At 47.3% G+C, this 23,724-nt stretch overlaps 1 protein-coding gene across 2 annotated transcripts in view; it reads right to left on the reverse strand.

Moving 5' to 3' along the window:
- Positions 1 to 10,843: 10,843 nt before the first annotated feature.
- Positions 10,844 to 23,724, reverse strand: part of capslb (calcyphosine-like b) — a 28,865-nt gene continuing 15,984 nt past the window's right edge. Inside the window, exons 4-6 of one of the 2 annotated variants that reach the window (XM_073047850.1) lie at positions 18,947 to 19,156; positions 16,448 to 16,570; positions 11,692 to 11,800 (exon numbers count right to left, since the gene is read on the reverse strand). In XM_073047850.1, coding sequence (XP_072903951.1) covers positions 16,469 to 16,570; positions 18,947 to 19,156 — 312 coding nt within the window. In that variant the 3' untranslated portion in view covers positions 11,692 to 11,800; positions 16,448 to 16,468. Of the gene's footprint in view, positions 11,801 to 16,447; positions 16,571 to 18,946; positions 19,157 to 23,724 lie in introns of both variants that reach the window. The other variant, XM_073047851.1, reaches the window with a different exon arrangement.

The following is a 23,724-nucleotide window of genomic DNA, read 5'->3' on the forward strand; positions in this document are numbered from 1 at the left end:
GGAGCTGACTGTACACCCTCCTCACTTTACACACCCGGAGCTCACTGTACAACCTCCTCACTTTACACACCCGGAGCTGACTGTATAACCTCCTCACTTTACACACCCGGAGCTCACACCTGGAACTCGCTGTACAACCTCCTCACTTTACACACCCGGAGCTGACTGTACAACCTCCTCACTTTACACACCCGGAGCTCGCTGTACAACCTCCTCACTTTACACACCCGGAGCTGACTGTACAACCTCCTCACTTTACACACCCGGAGCTGACTGTACAACCTCCTCACTTTACACACCCGGTGCTCGCTGTACAACCTCCTCACTTTACACACCCGGAGCTGACTGTATAACCTCCTCACTTTACACACCCGGAGCTCACTGTACACCCTCCTCACTTTACACACCCGGAGCTCACTGTACACCCTCCTCACTTTACACACCCGGAGCTCACTGTACACCCTCCTCACTTTACACACCCGGAGCTCACTGTACACCCTCCTCACTTTACACACCCGGAGCTCACTGTACAACCCTCCTCACTTTACACACCTGGAACTCGCTGTACAACCTCCTCACTTTACACACCCGGAGCTGACTGTACAACCTCCTCACACCAGAGTCACCGTAGACTCACCAAACATACCTGGCACCAGAGTCATCGTGCACTTCCCGAAACGCCGCTTACACTGCAGACACCGGACATTCTAGAACCCTCCCTAAATCTACCTCAATTCCACATTACAGTCCAAAAACACACAGTAAACACACAGAGAAACCCCTACATAAACCAACACTGTAACCCCTCCTTATTTTCCCCAACCCCACTGTACAGCACCCATGGTAAACCTGCGAAGACAAACTTGACCCTCTCAGTAATGTACAACTGCATTGCGTGTGACTCTTGTGACTTCAGTTACACATTCACTCTGAGTAAACCGTGCTCTATACAGCAGCGAACATTTTGCACCTTTGGTCCACTGTCCCAGGAAAAGCAGAACACTTGGAATAGTCCACATGCAGCGCTGAGAACTTTCTGTTGTTGGAAGGACTGCAAACTGGGGAATATTTATTATGTAGTTTTTGTACTATTTTACAATCCCCCAATAAAGTCTTGTAACATAGCAAGCTGCACAGTGCGCCAGTAACTGGCTCGCGTCTTCTCCGCCCAATTGGGAAAGAGATCCTGAGGGGTGGCTCCCTCGGTACATCCAATGCTTTAGCATTATTCAACAGCGTTAGTTAGAGGCGATATCTTTGCCTGAATGTCCAGCGAGGCCAGGTCTATTTTATAAACATATAGGGAGTATTCCAGATGAGTATTGGAATAATAGGGTAGTAATAACAAGCAATCTTAGCTTCCCTGATGTTGACAGGGACTGCAATGGGATTAGATTTGTCCAGTTCTCAGTCTCCTCTTGGGAAAGGAATCTGGGCAAGTGGCTGAAGTGATGTGGGATTAGTGACCGTAATTTCATAAGGTTTCAAATAAAGGGATATTGAGGTTCTAGTCAGGAAAAAAGGAGGCATACATCAGGTGTAGGTAGCTGACTGAGTTGGGATGTCATGTTATACTGTCGCATTATCTGGAATGTTGTGAGCAGTTCAGGTTGTCACATTAAGGAGGGGATATTAAACGAGGGGCTACAATTATGTTCACAGATGCTGCTGCGAGTGTCCACTGATGTGGACTTGGTTTTCTAGAACAGCAGCACAAGGCCTGCTGGAGAATCATCTGGCATCAAACTACTGGTTCACACCAAACCTAGACAGGATTGTTTCCGTGGAAAAATCAGTCCTCAGCCTTTTGTCCCAAATAAAATGTTAATTTAAAGTAACATTTCCAGAGAGAGTTCTGGGATTAATTTTAAAGGGTCGCCATTAACCTTCTGGGTTGAAATCTTCACACTCGAATCCCCACACACGATGCTATCATCAGAATAAAACTCTCTGCGGCAGGACACTGCTGCTACATGATACAAAGAGCAATTTTAATATAATTTTTTATAGTAGGACAATATTTTCACAGAAAGGTAACTTGATTGCTCCAGATTCCTGCTTCTACGGTCTCCTGTGTGCCCAGATCCTTTGGCAGGTTGGGTCAGCTAGAGACTGACTGAATGTCTGCAGCGGTAGGCTGTGTGACAGAGGCTGTGCTGACGCAGTCCTGCCCCCACTCAGTGTACTGGGAGAAAGATGAGTCATAGTGCTTCTCCTAAAAACTCTCTATAATTTGCACATTAGGGATTCTGTTTAACACTATCACCAAACTGGACATCTGATAAAAGAAATCACAACACTGGGAAAATTAACAGTAATAGTCAACGTGGTTTGGGACCTGAGTGTTGCTCTGAAGTCAGACTTCTGTCTTCCATTCAAAATGATGTGAATGGTTTATCTCTCTCCACATCCTGCAGGATATAGTAATGTAAAAGGTGACAGCAATGGAGAGAAATTTCAGTAGGGAATGGGCATTATCCCAGTGAAACATGCAGAAAAACCCTGAAGGTCAAGGCCTGCATTCAACACTCCTTTGTCGACATCTTCTGAATAGATTACAGAACCTTTTTTCCCCACTTCATTTATGTCTTTTACATTTGTTTCTCATCTGGAACTGGTGGAGCCCGTGTTTTGCTGTTTGGAGATTGGTTGGGGGCTTCACCACTCTACAGTCTCTGAGATTACAGGAGACACTGTGAGTGCACCTCACGGTGAGAAGGCTGCAGGCCAATGTTTGACCCCATTTCACCAATTAAAGCGACGAGGTTGACTGAAACATCAAGGAGAGTGCGGAATTTTGGAGGTTGTTGGGGTGGTCCAGCACTCTGCAGTCTCTGAGAGGATTTCAGGAGGCAGCATCACCAGCCTCGTAGCAGACAAGCTGCAGGATGCAGCAAAGCTGATGTTTGGCTGCATTTCACCGATCTGAGCTCCAACTGAAGCAACAAGAGTGATTGAGGTATCGAAGCCAGTGCAGCAGCCACCAGTGATCAGTACCGGAGAGGGAATGGCCTGTTGCTGCGTCTGGGCTCAGTGAGTATTATCCAGGTCTTTTTGGATTTGGACTTTGGACTATAGATTCTGTTTTTCAGTCTTATAGCTTTTATATTCTATGTTTTATCGCCTGATCTGTCTTGGTCATTTTTTTTTTGTTGGGGGGGATTTGGGGACTGACATGCCTACTTCATTTTTGTTTGTTTTTTTACGGGGAGGTGGGATTTGGGGGTTGATGATCATGTTGCCTTTCTTTTTCTGCTTGGTTCCATGGCTACCCGGAGAACTGAAGAATTTTGGAGTTGTATACTTTGATAATAAAATGAGCCTTTGAACTTCATAGACCATGGCAAGTCCAGTCTTGGCCTCAACACCACTTTCCCACCCTCTCCTCTTCTTCATCTCCATCTCAATGAGCCTTTCTGCCGTCCCACTTGCCCTGCCACTATAATAGAAGTTTCATCTCTGATGAAAAATTAATAACCTGAATTGTTAGCCCCAGCTCTGTGCACAGATGCTGACTGGCAGCTTGTCCCCGTGGAGAGAATTCAATACCATGAATTCCCTGCTGTCTGCAGACCTGAGAGACCCACCACCTTCCAGTGAGCAGGACGTACTGAGAGAGACTGGGGAGTGTGTGTGGACAACAGTGAGGGTATGCACACTCTGCCCACAGTGCAGGACGTACTGAGAGAGACTGAGGAGTGTGTGTGGACAACAGTGAGGGTATGCACACTCTGCCCACAGTGCAGGACGTACTGACAGAGACTGAGGAGTGTGTGTGGACAACAGTGAGGGTATGCACACTCTGCCCACAGTGCAGGATGTACTGACAGAGACTGAGGAGTGTGTGTGGACAACAGTGAGGGTATGCACACTCTGCCCACAGTGCAGGATGTACTGACAGAGACTGAGGAGTGTGTGTGGACAACAGTGAGGGTATGCACACTCTGCCCACAGTGCAGGACGTACTGACAGAGACTGAGGAGTGTGTGTGGACAACAGTGAGGGTATGCACACTCTGCCCACAGTGCAGGACGTACTGAGAGACTGGGGAGTGTGTGTGGACAACAGTGAGGGTATGCACACTCTGCCCACAGTGCAGGACGTACTGAGAGAGACTGAGGAGTGTGTGTGGACAACAGTGAGGGTATGCACACTCTGCCCACAGTGCAGGACGTACTGAGAGACTGGGGAGTGTGTGTGGACAACAGTGAGGGTATGCACACTCTGCCCACAGTGCAGGACGTACTGACAGAGACTGAGGAGTGTGTGTGGACAACAGTGAGGGTATGCACACTCTGCCCACAGTGCAGGACGTACTGAGAGACTGGGGAGTGTGTGTGGACAACAGTGAGGGTATGCACACTCTGCCCACAGTGCAGGACGTCCTGAGAGAGACTGGGGAGTGTGTGGACAACAGTGAGGGTATGCACACTCTGCCCACAGTGCAGGACGTACTGAGAGAGACTGAGGAGTGTGTGGACAACAATGAGGGTATGCACACTCTGCCCACAGTGCAGGACGTCCTGAGAGAGACTGGGGAGTGTGTGTGGACAACAGTGAGGGTATGCACACTCTGCCCACAGTGCAGGACGTACTGAGAGAGACTGAGGAGTGTGTGTGGACAACAGTGAGGGTATGCACACTCTGCCCACAGTGCAGGACGTACTGAGAGACTGGGGAGTGTGTGTGGACAACAGTGAGGGTATGCACACTCTGCCCACAGTGCAGGACGTACTGAGAGAGACTGGGGAGTGTGTGTGGACAACAGTGAGGGTATGCACACTCTGCCCACAGTGCAGGACGTACTGAGAGAGACTGGGGAGTGTGTGTGGACAACAGTGAGGGTATGCACACTCTGCCCACAGTGCAGGACGTACTGAGAGAGACTGGGGAGTGTGTGTGGACAACAGTGAGGGTATGCACACTCTGCCCACAGTGCAGGACGTACTGAGAGAGACTGAGGAGTGTGTGGACAACAATGAGGGTATGCACACTCTGCCCACAGTGCAGGACGTCCTGAGAGAGACTGGGGAGTGTGTGGACAACAGTGAGGGTATGCACACTCTGCCCACAGTGCAGGACGTACTGAGAGAGACTGAGGAGTGTGTGTGGACAACAGTGAGGGTATGCACACTCTGCCCACAGTGCAGGACGTACTGAGAGACTGGGGAGTGTGTGTGGACAACAGTGAGGGTATGCACACTCTGCCCACAGTGCAGGACGTACTGAGAGAGACTGGGGAGTGTGTGGACAACAGTGAGGGTATGCACACTCTGCCCACAGTACAGGACGTACTGAGAGAGACTGGGGAGTGTGTGTGGACAACAGTGAGGGTATGCACACTCTGCCCACAGTGCAGGACGTACTGAGAGACTGGGGAGTGTGTGTGGACAACAGTGAGGGTATGCACACTCTGCCCACAGTGCAGGGAAGGTGAACCCAGTGATCCTACATTTTCTGCCCAAAAGTCAAGAACATGATGATGCTTAGATGCTGCCTGTAGATTTTCCCTCTGTCTTTGGAGAGGCTCCAGTATTTATAATAAAAACAAAAAATGGCACAACTATTCAGTACATCAGGCCCCAAGTGTGGGAAAGAGAAACTGAGTTAATGTTTCAGGCCAAAGATCCTTTGTCATAATATTTTGGTATTAATAGCCATGTCCCAAGGAAATTCTTAGCAGCATTAGATTAAATGGTTATAATTATACAGCACAGAAACAGGTCCTTTAACCAAACAAGATGCCCCATCCAAGCTAATCCCATTTGTCAATGTTTGTCCCATGTCCCTCTTAACCTTTCTTGTCCAGCTTTCTGTTAAAAGTTGTTAATGTGGCTGCCTCAACTTCTGGCAGCTCATTCCATATACTGATTATTGACAATAAACTGGACTGGTCAAAGAACACTGAGGCTGTCTACAAGAAGGGTCAGAGCCATCTCTATTTCCTGAGGAGACTGAGGTCCTTTAACATCTGCCGGACGATGCTGAGGAGTCTATGGTGGCCAGTGCTATCATGTTTGCTGTTGTGTGCTGGGGCAGCAGGCTGAGGGTAGCAGACACCAACAGAATTAACAAACTCATTCATAAGGCCAGTGACGTTGTGGGGGTGGAACTGGACTCTCTGACAGTGGTGTCTGAAGAGAGGATGCTGTCCAAGTTGCATGCCATCTTGGACAATGACTCCCATCCAATCCATAAGGTACTGGTTAGGCACAGGAGTACATTCAGCCAGAAACTCATTCCACCGAGATGTAACACTGTGCGTCATAGGAATTAATTCCTGCCTGTGGCCATCAAACTTTACAACTCCTCCCTCGGAGTATCAGACACCCTGAGCCAATAGGTTGGTCCTGGACTTATTTTCACTTGGCATGATTAACTTATTATTTAATTATTTATGGTTTTATATTGCTCTATTTCTACACTATTCTTGGTTGGCGCAGCTGTAACGAAACCCAATTTCCCTCGGGATCAATAAAGTATGTCTGTCTGATCATTCTCTGTGTGAAGAATTTGCCTCTCACATTCCTATTAAATTTCTCTCCTGAAACCTTCAGCCAATGCCCCTCATTTTTAATTCCCATCTCTGAGAAAAAGGCTGTGCACATTCATCTATGCCGTTCAGACGTATGTACACCTCTCATTTTCCCATGCTCCTAGCCTCCTCAAGCTCTCGCTAAAACTCAGTCATAAATCTCGACTCTTTGCAGCTAAATAGCATCTTTCCCGTCACAGAGCAACCAGAACAGAACACAGTTTTCAATGTGCAGCTTCAAAATACTCCAACTGCAACAGCTCAATTTCTTGGTGTCTTGACTGATGAAGGCCAACGTGCCAAAAGCTTTCTGCATGTCTTCACTCATAAGGAACCATGTTATTATACTCCAAGGTTCCTTTGTTCAACAACATTGCCATCCTGACATTGAGCCAAAGAAATGTGAAACCGGCTATGCAGAAACAACCCACTTCATGCTCATGGTCTCTCTGTGCTATACACTTGGCCCAAACAATTCCATCCAATCCTACCAGTAAAACCTGCACCTTCTCTGCTGTACCTATTGAGGACAGGTGGGATTCTGCAATGTAAAGAAAAGAAAGACTTGGGGAGGAAAGTTGAGGGACAGGTATTGACACCTGGGCAATGGCAGCCAATGGTGGAGAGATACATTGAGGGAAAATCAGAAGGCCAGAAAGATAAAGAGTAAGGGATGGTCTAGGCTACAGAAGGATGTTAACATGAACCCACTGCTCAACTGAGAGCCCGTGCACGAGTAAGTGCAAGGTGAAAAGGGACAGATCCGAGAGTGAAGCATCGCAAAGTGTCATTGACACGTAGATGGAATCAGGATGGCAGCAATGACTACAGCTGATACTATAGGCTCCACAGTAAAGCTGATGGTGGTGAAGCTCTGCCCTTGGCTTGATATACTGTACCAGGGCAGATTACTACTGCTGGTCGAGCAACAAAGTTCAAACCTGACCTGCATTGGTGTCTGTGTGGAGTTTATACATTCTCCCCAACATCACATGGGTCTCCCTCAGATACGGTTTCCTCCCACATCCCAAAGATGTGCATGCCAGTGGGCTAACTGGCCACAGTAAATGGTCCCCAGCACTCGGGTGACGGGTGGATTTGGAGGGAGCAGATGGGAGAGTGAGAATGGAAAACGGGGATTCATGGAAGGTTGATGTAAATGTGTAAGAGTCTGTGGAAGAGCCTGTTCTCTGCTGTATGACTAATAGAGATGAGATTGTGCAAACCACGATAATTACAGTACAAGTTAGACAGAGTAAACCATCCCATCACACACTCCCAGTATCGAACATAATAAATCTAAACCGTCAGTAAAATTAAACTGGCATAATAAAATTATGTCAGACATAGTAAAGCTAAACCATCAGACATAGTAAAATTAAAATTAAACCTTCCCATCACACACTCCCAGGATCAGACACAGAGTGAAGCTCCCTCTACACTGACCCACCACACACATCCGGCATTGGACACAAAATGAAACTCCCTTTACACCCTCCCATCACACACTCTCAGGGTCAGACACAGAGTGAAGCTCTCTCCACGACATCCCATCACATACTCCTGGCATCATTAAGCTCCCTCTACACTGTCCCACTACACACTCCCAGACGCAGAGTGAAGCTCCCTCTTCACATAGAACATTACAGCACAGAAACCATTGGCCCCTCTTGGCTGTGCCAAACCATTTTTCTGCCTAGTCCCACTGAATTGCACCTGGGCCATATCTCTTCAAAACCCCTCTCATCCATATACCTGTCCAAGTTTTTCTTAAATGTCAAAAGTGAGCCCACATTCACCACTTCATCTGGCAGCTCATTCCACACTCCTACCATTCTCTGCGTGAAGAAGCACCCCCCCCAATGTTCCCTTTAAACTTTTCCCCCTTCACCCTTAACCCATGACCTGTGGTTTTTTTCTCCCCTGGCCTCAGTGGAAAAAGTCTGCTTGCATTCACTCTATCTATACCCATCATAATTTTATACACCTCTATCAAATCACCCCTCATTCTCCTACGCTCCAGGGAATAAAGTCCTAACCTATTCAACCTTTCTCTGTAACTCAGTTTCTCAAATATCGGCAACATCTTTGTAAACCTTCTCTGCACTCTTTCAACCTTATTAATATCCTTCCTGTAATTAGGTGACCAAAACTGCACACAATACTCCAAATTCGGTCTCACCAATGTCTTATACAACGTCACCATTACATTCCAACTCTTATACTCAATACTTTGATTTATAAAGGCCAATGTACCAAAAGCTCTCTTTACAACCCTATCTACTTGTGACACCACTTTTAGGGAATTATGTATCTGCACTCCCAGATCCCTCTGTTCTACTGCACTCCTCAGTGTCCTACCATTTACCTTGTATGTTCTACCTTGGTTTGACCTTCCAAAGTGCAATACCTCACACTTGTCCGCATTAAACTCCATCTGCCATTTTTCAGCCTATTCCTCCAACTGGTCCAAATCCCTCTGCAAGCTTTGAATTATTGTTATTGACTTTAATTCAATGTCAATGACTGATTTCAGGATTAATTTTCTATTAATGACTGATTTCAGAATAATGGTAGCATGAGTTAGATATAGAATCATGATCTCTCTGGTGGTATAGCCATGCTCACTGGTTACTGACTCACTGGAGGCTGTGTCTCATCAACACCGAGATGAGTTTGAACATCTCTGTTTTAAGAGAGAAAGTTGGTCACTTGGGCACAGCCATGGCAGAAAGAACTTAATCCTGACAAAGGTAAGGTGGTGGATAGTAGGGTCAAATATAAACCATGGATGGTGGGAGTGAGGAACCAAGGATCCTGGGGTACATGTGAATGACTGAGCAAGCTGGGGTGTTTCTCTTTGGAGCAAAGAACAATGAGAGGTGACTTGAAAGAGGCGTACAAGATGATAGGAAGCATAGATTGAGTGGACACCAGAAGGTGGAAATCGACAGTATCAGGGGGCATAACTTCCAAGGTGATTGGACAAAAATATAGGGGTGGTTGTCAGAGGTATGGATTTTACACAATGCAATGCACTGCTGGGTGGTGGTTGAGGCAGATAAATTAGGGAGATTTACAAGGACCGTAGATAGGCATATGAATGCAAATAATGTAGGAGGGAAGGGTTAGATTGATTTCAGAGTAGGTTAAAAGGTTGGCACAATATCGTAGGCCAAAGGGCTATATTGTGTTGTAGTGTTACAGGATACTTGTCATTGATCAGTACAGAGACTACAAGGGTAAGGAGGCCATGGTACAACTTTACAAAACACTGATTCAGCCATGTTGGAGTAATGGCTGCAGTTCTGCTCAGAACGCTACTCGAGGTAGCTGGCTGTGCAGAGGAGGTTCACAGGGATATTGGGAATGGAACTCTGTCCTGGGGCACAGGGGCTCTCACAGGGTTACTAAAAGGTGCAAATGAACACCTGAGTCACTCAGACACAGGCTACAGACCACAGGGATAGTATAGACATTGACAGGGTGGGCCAGACACAGGCTATAGACCACAGGGTTAGGGTAGACATGGACAAGGTGGGCCAGACACAGGCTACAGACCACAGGGTTAGGGTAGACATGGACAAGGTGGGCCAGACACAGGCTACAGACCACAGGGTTACGGTAGACATGGACAAGGTGGGCCAGACACAGGCTACAGACCACAGGGTTACGGTAGACATGGACAAGGTGGGGCAGACACAGGCTACAGACCACAGGGTTAGGGTAGACATGGACAAGGTGGGGCAGACACAGGCTACAGACCACAGGGTTAGGGTAGACATGGACAAGATGGGCCAGACACAGGCTACAGACCACAGGGTTAGGGTAGACAAGGACAAGGTGGGCCAGACACACACTACAGACCACAGGGTTAGGGTAGACATGGACAAGGTGGGCCAGACACAGGCTACAGACCACAGGGTTAGGGTAGACATGGACAAGATGGGCCAGACAAAGGCTGCAGACCACAGGGTTAGGGTAGACATGGACAAGGTGGGCCAGACACAGGCTACAGACCACAGGGTTAGGGTAGACATGGACAAGGTGGGCCAGACACAGGCTGCAGACCACAGGGTTAGGGTAGACATGGACAAGGTGGGCCAGACACAGGCTGCAGACCACAGGGTTAGGGTAGACATGGACAAGGTGGGCCAGACACAGGCTACAGACCACAGGGTTAGGGTAGACATGGACAAGGTGGGCCAGACACAGGCTGCAGACCACAGGGTTAGGGTAGACATGGACAAGGTGGGCCAGACACAGGCTACAGACCACAGGGTTAGGGTAGACATGGACAAGGTGGGGCAGTCACAGGCTACAGACCACAAGGTTAGGGTAGACATGGACAAGGTGGGCCAGACACAGGCTGCAGACCACAGGGTTAGGGTAGACATGGACAAGGTGGGCCAGACAAAGGCTGCAGACCACAGGGTTACGGTAGACATGGACAAGGTGGGCCAGACAAAGGCTGCAGACCACAGGGATAGTGTAGACATTGACAGGGTGGGCCAGACACACACTACAGACCACAGTGTTAGGGTAGACATGGACAAGGTGGGCCAGACACAGGCTGCAGACCACAGGGTTAGGGTAGACATGGACAAGGTGGGCCAGACAAAGGCTGCAGACCACAGGGATAGTGTAGACATTGACAGGGTGGGCCAGACACACACTACAGACCACAGGGTTAGTGTAGACAAGGTAAGCTGAAGTGAGATTCTGTGCTAGAGAATCGCAGAACCTGCCTGACTGAAAGTTTTTGACCTGAAATGTTGCCTCTGCTTACCCCAACCTGCTGAGGGTCTCTGGAGTTTTTGGATGTTGTTTAATCAGGGTGGGCACTTCAGTTCTGAGCAGATGTTAACCTGTTCTCCCAGTAGAGGCTGTGCTGTACTGAATTGTGCCGTTTATATGACAAAGGGTAAGAAATTTTAAAGGAATCTGAGTTCTGGCAATGCCCCGATCAGTGGGGGTGGTGTCAGAGGGTGGAGGGTCTCAAGGCTCTGTACAGGGTAATCAGCCCCGCCAGTGGCCTCGGTAGAGAGCAGAGGTGAAGTCAGCAGCGTTGTGTATAAGGGCAGAGAGGCAGCCCCTGACCTGGAAACACGGTGATACATCCATCTCATCAGTCTGCACTTTCCCAAATGATAACAGCGTCGATCACATTCGCCAGCAGGACCTCATCATTAGGATAAAGTAGGCATCATTGTCAATAGAGGCACTCACTCCCGAATAGTAATTAATAAATTCACATTGGGTGACCTGCAAATAAACAGAGAATGAGCTGGAAGCTGAGAAACAGCCTAGAATATCCTCTACACCTCCGGGTAACACTACTCTATACACGAGGAACACACGCAGAACACACTTCTCCAGAGGAACATGCACAGTCCCACATCTCTCCTGGAAAACACAATCATATGCACAGATTCACAGCTCAGAGACACATATTTTGCAATACATGAAAGCTTACAGAAGGTTCAAAAAACTAGGTAATGACAGAGATCTAGAAGATTATAAGGCTAGCAAGAAGGAGCTTGAGAATGAAATTAGGAGAGCCAGAAGGGGCCATGAGAAGGCCTTGGTGAACAGGATTAAAGAAAACCCCAAGGCATTCTATGAGTATGTGAAGAGCAAGAGGATAAGACGTAAGAGACTAGGACCAATCAAGTGTGTATGGAACCAGAGGAGATAAAAACATAGAAAACCTACAGCACAAAACAGGCCCTTCGGCCCACAAAGCTGTGCCGAACATATCCTTACCTGAGAAATTACCTAGGGTTACCCATAGCCCTCTATTTTTCTGAGCTCCATATACCTGTCCAGGAGTCTCTTAAAAGACCCTATCGTATCTGCCTCCACCACTGTCGCTGGCAGCCCATTCCACACACTCACCACTCTCTGCGTAAAAAACTTACCCCTGACATCTCCTCTGTACCTACTTCCAAGCACCTTAAAACTGTGCCCTCTTGTGTTAGCCATTTCAGCCCTGGGGAAAAAGCCTCGGACTATCCACACGATCGATGCCTCTCATCATCTTGTACACCTCTATCAGGTCACCTCTCATCCTCCACTGCGGAGGTACTTAATGAACACATTGCTTCAGCATTCACTACGGTAAAGAATCTTGGCGATTGTAGGGAAAACTTACAACGGATTGAAAAGCCTGAGCATATAGACATTAAGAAAGAGGACGTGCTGGAACTTCAGGAAAGTGTCAAGTAGCATGTCTCCGGGAACACACGAGATGTACCCCAGGCTACTCTGGGAGGAGAGGGAGGAGATTGCTGAGCCTCTGGCAATGATCTTTGCATCATCAATGGGGACGGGAGAGATTCCGGAGGATTGAAGGTTTGCAGATGTCGTTCCCTTATTCAAGAAAGGGAGTAAAGATAGCCCAGGAAATTATAGATCAGTGAGTCTTACTTCAGTGGTTGGTAAGTTGAGGGAAAAGATCCTGAGAGGCAGGATTTATGAAAATTTGAAGAGGCATAATATGATTAGGAATAGTCAGCAAGGCTCTGTCAAAGACAGGTCGTGCCTTACAAGCTTGATTGAATTTTTTGAGGATGTGACGAAACACATTGATGAGTATATTGATTTCAGCAAGGCCTTTGATAAGGTACCCCATGCAAGGCTTATTGGGAAAGTAAGGAGGCCTGGGATCCAGCGGGACCTTGCTTTGTGGATCCAGAATTGGCTTGCCCACAGAAGGCAAAGAGTGGTTGTAGATGGGTCATATTCTGCATGGAGGTCAGTGACCAGTGGTGTGCCTCAGGGATCTGTTCTGGGACCCCTTCTCTTTGTGATTTTTATAAATGACCTGGATGAGGAAGTGGAGGGTTGGGTGATCTGTTGCTGACAGAAAGGTTATGGATACTGTGGAAGACTGTTAGAGGTTACAGCAGGACATTGATAGGATGCAAAACTGGGCTAAGAAGTGGCAGATGGAGTTCAACCCAAATAAGTGTGAAGTGGTTCATTGTGATAGTTCAAATATAATGGCAGAATATAGTATTAATGGTAAGACACTTGACAGTGTGGAGGATCAGAGGGATCTTGGGGTCCGAGTCCATAGGACACTCAAAGCTGCTGCGCAGGTTGACTCTGTGGTTAAGAAGGCGTACTGTGCATTGGCCTTCATCAATTGTGGGATTGAGTTTAAGAGCTGAGAGGTAATGTTACAGCTATACAGGACCCTGGTCAGACTCCACTTGGAGTACTGTGCTCAGTTCTGGTCACCATGGGAAGGATGTAGAAACTATAGAAAGGGTGCAGAGGAGATTTACAAGGATGTTGCCTGGATTGGAGAGCGTGCCTTAAGAAAATAGGTTGAGTGAACTCGGCCTTTTGTCTTTGGAGTGACAGAGGATGAGAGGTGACCTGATAGAGGTGTACAAGATGATGAGAGGCATTGATCATGTGGATCGTCAGAGGCTTTTTCCTCAGGAATGAAATGGCTAACGCAAGAGGGCAGAGTTTTAAGGTGCTGGGGAGTAGGTACAGAGGAGATGTCGGGGGTAAATTTTTTACACAGAGTGGTGAGTGCATGGAATGGGCTGCCAGCAACGGTGGTGGAGGCAGATATGTTAGGGTCTTTTAAGAGACTCCTGGACAGGTATATAGAGCTTAGAAAAATTGAGGGTTATGGGTAACCCTAGGTAATTTCCAAGTAAGTACATGTTTGGCACAGCATTGTGGGCCAAAGGGCCTGTATTGTGCTGTAGGTTTTGTATGTTCTATGTTCTACAGAACACATACACTTAAACAGGACATCTGCACTACACATACAGTCCTGCACACATACACAATGCGGAGTGCTCCATCCATGGACCACACATTCTCTCGTCAGGACACGGCCTGATACACCACCTGTGGAACATGGGCATCGCACTTGCCCATCCTGCAAGGGACGAGTACGTGGTCCTACATGCCCACACACTCCTCCTACGCACCTTCCATGCACACTCATGCAAAACATGCACAGTCTAGTACATTCTGAAGAACACAGTATACTCACACAGACTCTGTAAAATACAGGCATCCTCCACACCCACTGAATACACTCCATGGGCTCATACATGTTGCCTTCGACACGACCATCTCCCCGCAGTCTGTCACTATGTGCTCCGTAATCTAAATGTTTACAGTTTGGCACTGAGAATACTAGTTTTCCTGTGCCTCTACACATAAGTACACATTTGTTGACTGTTGGTCTGAGCTCAGGTTGTTAGGCCAGACCTGTCACACTGACCTGGGACCAGTTAGCTGGGTGTTAGTAGTAATTTCAAGTTCAGATTCAATGACACTTGTTTGGGAGGTTGTGTGGGATAGGCTGGGAATGGGGACGGGGTGTGGGGGGTGGTAGCTGGGAAGTTAAGGTGCCATTGAATCACAATGATGGAGTCTGCCAGGTTGGTCACAGCGCCAGTCCGTGTGAGGGTCCTGTCGTCCATCATTGCCCAAGCCTGCCCTCTTCCCGCAGTGATTGAAAGGGGCTGTGCCATCAGTCTGAGGAGGGTTCTGGGCTCGAGTTAGGACTTGACTGACTGAAAACCCCAAGTGTTCAATGCAGAAGGTCAATGTAGTAACTCCTCAAGCAGTGTCCTGACCATACCTCCTCCCACCACTATTCCTTCATCTCTTCCCTTCATACCACCTCACTCACACTGGTTTCCATACTGAGGTCGCCTACACACAGACCTATTCCGTGTATTGCGTCTGTACTACAGTGGATTGTAGAGAACCTGCTTTGTTTATGTATACTTTTCATAAATTCTATTGTATTTCTTTATTTTCTATCAATGCCTGCAAGAAAATGAATCTCAAGGTAGTGTATGTGCTTCACTTTGACTTCAGTCCAGAGGGTCTTCCCAGACCTTCCTGTCGTTGGCCACTTTAATTCCCCATCCCACTGCCAACTTTGACCTCCTCCTTTGGTATCTGACTTTACTCCCATTAAACTCAATGCAAAACCCAAGGACAGCACCTCACCTTCTGACTGGTATCACTGAAGACTTCTGGATGCAGTACTCCAGCCTTACACCTCACATCAAATTAAAACATGCAAGTTTTAACTTTTGATCTTGGTTCTCTTCCTGGTACCCTCTCACAGGCAGTGTCAACCTCTCCTGGTCTACACTCTGCCACAGAACCACCACCCCTCAGTGAGGTTCTCTGTAGTCCTCCCAGTTCACTCAGCAAATTAAAACTTATTTTCACCTTTTCCCATTCCAATGAAAAACCTTCAACCCAAAACGTGACTGTTTCTGCACAGATGCTGCCTGACTTGAGTGTTTCCAGCATTCTCTGTCCTTATTTTGAAAAGCACAGGCCAGATTTCCAGGTGATCCTGCTGCAGGGTATCAGCCAGTGGCCCAGCTAACACCCACCCTGGTGCAAGATGGGCATACTGCTGGATGGCAAAGCCCCTTCAACACGTCAGATGCTGGGCATAAAATTTACTCTGTGAACACAGGTTAGTGGAAAGTATAGTGCAGACAGCCAGAGGGAGCTAGCGATCCAGTAATCACAGTGCTGCAGTAGGCAGCTTCTGCCTCCCCTCTCCAGTTAAACCACATACACATATAACAGCAGCAGACACAGAGGGTGAGCTTCAGGGAAACAGTGAATCTGACACTCTGATGAAATAACCCAAGGTTTCTCTCCCACACTCTGCGTACAGCAGAATAGTTCAAAGGGGCAGGGTGATCAACAAGCCGCTTCATTGTTTGTCAGGAACGCCTAATCTTCATCACCAAGTTAGTCAAGTACATTCTGTCGGGGACTGGGATTCTCACTGACCCGAGCTGTGGATATGTTGGGGCCAGGTTATTCTCTTCAGAGTGCAGAGTGGTGATTTGTCTAACCCTGGTGGGTGAGAGAGTGAGAGGAACAGAAAGTGTTTACCCCCAGGCACAAGGATGCCTGTTAAAGTTTCCAGGCATTTTGCATCATGACGATGAAATAGACGTCCGTGTCGATGGAAGCACTGACACCCGCGTAGTAATTTAGAAACTCCTCCATTGTCACCTACAGTCACATCAAACGGATTACCACACTACACATCAACTCACTGATGTGTGGAAGGAACATGGCAGGGTAAAGTGGCAGGAGCAGAGACATCAAACCCCTGTCCTGACATCCAACTCTGCCCCAACACCAACCCCATCCAAACCAAATCAATTCCCTGACACCAACCCAATTCCTATACCCAAACCCCAACACCAAACCCATTCTCACCCAACCACTCTTCAACACCAACTGCATTCCCAAAGCCACCACCACCAGCTAACCCTGTTCTCAACCCAACCCCTCCCCAACATCAATCCCATTCCCAACCCAACACCAACTCCATCCCCAACACTACCAATCCCCCGACACTAGCCCCATTCTCAACCCAACCCCTTGCCGACATCAACCCCATTCCCAACACCTCGCCTGACACCTACCCCATTCCCAATCCCTCCCCTGGCACCAAACCCATCCCCAACTCCTCCCCGACACTAACCCCATTCTCGACCGAACACTAACCCCACTTGCAACCCAATTCCTCCCCCAACACCAACCCAATCATTCCCTGGCAGAAAACCCATTCTCAAGCTAACCCCTCCCAGACACCAACCCATTCTCAACTCAACTCCACCCCCGACACCAACCCTATACTCAACCCAAATGCTCCCCAACACCAACCCCATCCCCAACCCAACCCCTCCCCTGACACCAACCCTATCCCTCACCCGACACAAAAACTGTTCTCAACGCAACCCCTCCCCGATACCAACGTCAATCCTCCCCTGACACCAACCCCATCCCCTCCCCCAACCCCATTCTCAACCCAACTCTTCCTCTGACACTGGTCCCATTCTCGACCCAACTCCTACCCCTACACCAACTCCATCCCAACATAACCCTTCCCCCAACACCAATCCCATCCCCAACCCAACCCCTCCCCTGACACCAACCCTATCCCTCACCTGACACAAAAACTGTTCTCAACGCAACCCCTCCCCGATACTAACGTCAATCCTCCCCTGACACCAACCCCATCCCCTCCCCCAATCCCATTCTCAACCCAACTCTTCCTCTGACACTGGTCCCATTCTCGACCCAACTCCTACCCCTACACCAACTCCATCCCAACATAACCCTTCCCCCAACACCAGCCCTATTCTCAACCCAATCCTTCCCCCAACACCAACCTCATTCTTAACCCAACCCCTCCCTGACACTAATCCCATTCCTAACCCAACCCCTTCCCCTTAGCACCAACCCCATTGCCAGCCCAACCCCTAACACCAAACCCATTCTCAACCCAATCCTTCCCCAACACCAAAACCCATTCCCAACACCAGCCCCACTCCCAATTCCTCACCCAACAACAACCCCATTCCCAACCCCTCCCCCGCACCATTCCCATTCCCAAACCAACCCCTCTCCCGACTGTGTTATTTCTCTTCCACACCTCAGACTGAAATCACCAACTCCTCCAGTTTAGACTGTCCTCTGAGCAAGAACCATCCGCACCTTGCCTCCGATCCAAATCTGTGCACCTCATGTGCAACCCCACTCCACACATTCCTCCATTTGACAGACTGCAACCCGATCAGAGAAGTCTTTGTACTTTGTTGACTAAACCCACTCAGTTTGTCAAATGAAGCCTCGGAAGTAGGCTGTGGAAAATTAATAAAGGGAATTGCACAGAAAAAAACCTACTGGTTCTGATTATACTGTATATCGACTGAATAGCAGCTGCTGCTGGTGTGCCATGCTGCCTGAGGTAAGAGTGAATGTTATAGCAGAGCTCCAGATCTCCACCTCTAGCAGGTGAGGAATTTATTCAGTCAGACATAGTGAATTTGTAGAATTCATGCCACAGTTGTAGAGGCTAAGTCACTGGGGTTCTCTTGATATGGACATCAAAGATTATGGGGAGAAGGCAGGAGAAAGGGATTGAGAGGGATAATAAATTGTCTATGATAGAATGATGGAGCAGACTCAATGAGGTGAATGGCCTAATTCTACTCCTATGAATACTCAAGATTCAAGATAGTTTAATGTCATTTCCAGTTCACAAGTATAAAGTGTGATGCAGCACAAAAACAAACACAATGAGACCCTATAATAATAGAAAACACAATAAATATAAAATGGCTTATCGACATGACTGACTCTAAAGTGATGCTAGGTGCAGGAGTGTCTGTACATAAGGTGACTGATAAGAAATGATAAAGTAGTGGTGGTTGAGGTACCTGCATTGAGGAGGATGGTGAGGGTCTAAGAGGTGGACAGGGCCCATGGTTTGGACATAATGAACATCCTGTCAGCTATCAGGGACTCAGTTAAACTACAACAGGAAATCCCTAGATCCCCAAGCTATTGAGGGGTCAGTTCTCTTCCTCTACTTACAATTCCATCCTTATCGTAGGGTGAGTCAAAGTTGTCGAGAAATATGCGGAAAACCTGCTCCTCTGTCATTTCCCCATTCTGATACTTGGGGTGGTGTTTGGCATTGTACACCCCTCGCAGGTCCTCGATGGTGATCACACCATCTCCGGTCTTGTCCAGCTTACGGAAGGCCTGTGTGATGATTTCCTTTCTTGCGTTGGACATGGGCGGCTGAGACAGAGCGCAAGAGAGAGAGAGATAAAAAGAGTGAAACCATACTCTCTAACACAATATAATCCCAATACATATCTAATTCCAGGACTGGATCTTCATCAAACTATCATTATACACCAAAACTTTCATTTTTTTAGCCCATCACTCTTACAGCAGCTTGCCAGAGTCCTCTGCCCTGAGCCATTATTTCAAATTGTCCCTAGGTAGAAACATAAGAAACCTACAGCACAATACAGGCCCTTCAGCCCACAAAGTTGTGCCGAACATGTCCCTACCTCAGAAATTACTAGGCTTACCTATAGCCCTCTATTTTTCTAAGCTCCATGTACCTATCTAAAAGTCTCTTAAAAGATCCTATCGTATCGACAGGAAAGGAATGGAGGATTATGGGCTAAGTGCAGGTTGGTGGGACTTGGTGAGAGTAAGCGTTCGGCACGGACTAGAAGGGCCGAGATGGCCTGTTTCTGTGCTGTCATTGTTATATGGTATCCGCCTCTACCACCGTTACTGGCAGCCCATTCTACGCACTCACCACTGAATAAAAAACTTAACCCTGACATCTCCTCTGTACCTACTCCCCAGCACCTTAAACCTGTGTCCTCTTGTGGCAACCATTTCATCCCTGGGAAAAAGCAATAGACAGTAGGTGCAGGAGTAGGCCATTCGGCCCTTCTAGCCAGCACCGCCATTCACTGTGATCATGGCTGATCATACCCCGTTCCTGCCCTCTCCCCATATCCCTTGGCCCCGCTATCTATAAGAGCTCTATCTAACTCTCTCTTGAAAGCATCCAGAGACTTGGCCTCCACTGCCTTCTGGGGCAGAGCATTCCACATATCCACCACTCTCTGGGTGAAAAAGTTTTTCTGCTTCACTGTTCTAAATGGCCTACCCCTTATTCTTAAACTGTGGCCTCTAGTTCTGGACTCACCCATCAGCAGGAACATGTTTCCTGCCTCCAGAGTGTCCAATCCCTTAATAATCTTACATGTTTCAATCAGATCCCCTCTCACCCTTCTAAATTCCAGTGTATACAAGCCCAGTTGCTCCAATCTTTCAACATATGACAGTCTTGCCATTCCGGGAATTAACCTTGTGAACCTACGCTGCACTCCCTCAATAGCAAGAATGTCCTTCCTCAAATTTGGAGACCGAAACTGCACACAATACTCCAGGTGGGGTCTCACCAGGGCCCTGTAGAGCTGCAGAAGGACCTCTTTACTCCTATACTCAATTCCTCTTGTTATAAAGGCCAGCATACCATTAGCTTTCTTCACTGCCTGCTGTACCTGCATGCTTGCTTTCATTGACTGATGTACAAGAACACCTAGATCTCGTTGTACTTCCCCTTTTCCTAACTTGACTCCATTTAGATAGTAATCTGCCTTCCTGTTCTTGCCACCAAAGTGGATAATCTCACATTTATCCACATTAAACTACATCTGCCATACATTCACCCACTCACCTAGCTTGTCCAAGTCACCCTGCATTCTCATAACATCCTCCTGACATTTCACACTGCCACCCAGCTTTGTGTCATCAGCAAATTTGCTAATGTTACTTTTAATCCCTTCATCTAAATCATTAATGTATATTGTAAACAGCTGTGGTCCCAGCACCAAACCTTGCGGTACCCCACTGGTCACAGCCTGCCATTCCAAAAGGGACCCGTTAATCGCTACTCTTTGTTTCCTGTCAGCCAGCCAATTTTCAATCCATGTCAGTACTCTGCCCCCAATACCATGTGCCCTAATTTTGCCCACTAATCTCCTATGTGGGACTTTATCAAAAGCTTTCTGGAAGTCCAGGTACACTACATCCACTGGCTCTCCCTTGTCCATTTTCATAGTTACATCCTCAAAAAACTCCAGAAGATTATTCAAGCATGATTTTCCCTTTGTAAATCCATGCCGACTCGGACTGATCCTTCTACTGCTATCCAAATGTGTCGTAATTTCCTCTTTTATAATTGACTCCAGCATCTTTCCCACCACTGACGTCAGGCTAACCGGTCTATAATTCCCTGTTTTCTCTCTCCCTCCTTTCTTGAAAAGTGGGACAACATTAGCCACCCTCCAATCTGCAGGAACTGATCCTGAATCTATAGAACATTGGAAAATGATTACCAATGTGTCCACGATTTCTAGAGCCACCTCCTTAAGTACCCTGGGATGCAGACCATCAGGTCCCGGGGACTTATCAGCCTTCAGACTCAACAGTCTATCCAACACCGTTTCTTGCCTAATATAAATTTCCTTCAGTTCATCCATTACTCTAGTTCCTTTAGCCACTATTACCTCTGGGAGATTGTTTGTGTCTTCCCCAGTGAAGACAAATCCAAAGTACCTGTTCAATTCATCTGCCATTTCCTTGTTCCCCATTATAAATTCACCCGTTTCTGACATCAATGGCCCAATTTTGGTCTAAACTTTTTTTTTCTTTTCACATACCTAAAGAAGCTTTTACTATCCTCCTTTATATTCTTGGCTAGTTTACCTTCGTACCTCACTTTTCTCCATGTGTTGCCTTTCTTGTTATCTTTTGTTGCTCTTTAAAAGCTTCCCAGTCCTCCGGCTTCCCTCTCATCTTTGCTATGTTATACTTCTCTTTTATTTTTATACTGTCCTTTACTTCCCTCATCAGCCACGGCTGCCCCTTACTCCCCTCAGGATCTTTCTTCCTCTTTGGAATGAACCGATCCTGCACCTTCTGCATTATTCCCAGAAATACCTGCCATTGTTGTTCCACTGTCTTCCCTGCTAGGGTATTGTTCCACTGAACTTTGGCCAGCTCCTCCCTCATAGCTCCATAGTTCCCTTTGTTCAACTGTAATACTGACACATCTGATTTTCCCTTCTACTTCTCAAATTGTAGGTTAAAACATATTATGGTCACTACCTCCTAATGGCTCCTTTACCTCGAGGTCCCTGATCAAATCTAGTTCATTGCACAACACTAAATTTAGAATTGCCTTCTCCCTGGTAGGCTCCAGTACAAGCTGTTCTAAGAATCCATCTCGGAGGCACTCCACAAACTCCCTTTCTTGGGGTCAGGTACCATTCTGATTCTCCCAGTCTACCTGCATGTTGAAATCCCCCATGACAACTGTATCATTACCTTTGCGACAAAAGCATCTGACTATCAGGTCACTTCTCATCCTCCATCGCTCCAAGGAGAAAAGGCCAAGTTCACTCAACCTATTCTCATAAGGTATGCTCCCCAATCCATGCAACGTCCTTGTAAAACTCCTCTGCACCCTTTCTAAGGCTTCCACATCCTTCCTGTAGTGAGGCAATTAGAACTGAGCACAGTACTCCAAGTGGGGTCTGACCAGGGTCCTATAGAGCTGCAACATTACCTCTCGGCTCCTAAATTCAATTCCACGATTGATGAAGGCTAATACACCATATGCCTTCTTAACTACAGAGTCTACCTGCGCAGCTGCTTTGAGCATCCTATGGACTCGGACCTCAAGATCCCTCTGATTCTCCACACTGCTAAGAGTCTTACCATTAATACTATATTCTGCCATCATATTTGACCTACCAAAATGAACCACTTCATATTTATCTGGGTTGAACTCCATCTGCCACTTCTCAGCCCAGTTTTGGATCCTATCAATGTCCTGTAGTAACCTCTGACAGCCCTCCACACTCTCCACTTTTTGTAGCCCAACTTTTTGGTGTATCCTTTTCTTCATCAGGGATGAGGTCTTCGGAGCTTCTGTTGGCATTTCTGTAGCTCTGGGGTTTTTATGGGATGAGATTGATAGTCCCATCCAAATCCCTCTTCCTTTTGCAGTGGGGCTTGGGACCATCCTTGGTGAAGTTTCCAAACCTCCCATTTCTCCCATATCCTCTCCACATACCTATTGCTGTGACCGCCTACCTCCTCCTTGCCTCAACTCATGGAGTACAAGTTACTTCATGGTTAGAGTCTACGAACACCACAACAGAGAAACAGGCCCTTTGGCCCTTCAACTTTGTGCTCAACTGTTGTATAACACTGCAGCAAAGAAACAGCCCTTCAGCCATCAAGTCTGTGCCAAACTGCTATCCTGCCTAGTTCCATTTACCTGGACCATACCCTTCTCATCCATATACCTATCCAAACTTCTCATACAGCCATACAATCATTGAACACTACAGCGCAGGAAGTCTGTATACTTAGCCATTAATTTCTCTAAAATGTTGAAATTGAACCTGCATCCACCACTTCTGTTGCCAGCTCGTTCCACACCCTCACTAACATCTGTGTGAAGAAGTTCAGCCTTTGTTCCCTTTAAACATTTCAATTTTTATCCTTAACTCATAACCTCTAATTATAGTCTCATCCATCGTCAGTGAAAATTCTGCTTGCTTTTACCCTACCTAACTCCCTCATAATTGTGTATACCTGCTTAGTATCTTGTGTTTACAAATGATGGATACCCTCCAACTGTTTGCATTCAGTTCCCCAGGCAGCTGAGTACTGTTCTTTTATGAACCATGTTCAAGGGCACCCAAATCTGTCAGCATCTCAGACCCTGCAATCTCTCACTATTAACATAATTTGCCACTCCTAAG

Source organism: Hemitrygon akajei, chromosome 6 (assembly GCF_048418815.1).
Source record: "Hemitrygon akajei chromosome 6, sHemAka1.3, whole genome shotgun sequence".
In the NCBI taxonomy this organism is placed as follows: domain Eukaryota; kingdom Metazoa; phylum Chordata; class Chondrichthyes; order Myliobatiformes; family Dasyatidae; genus Hemitrygon; species Hemitrygon akajei.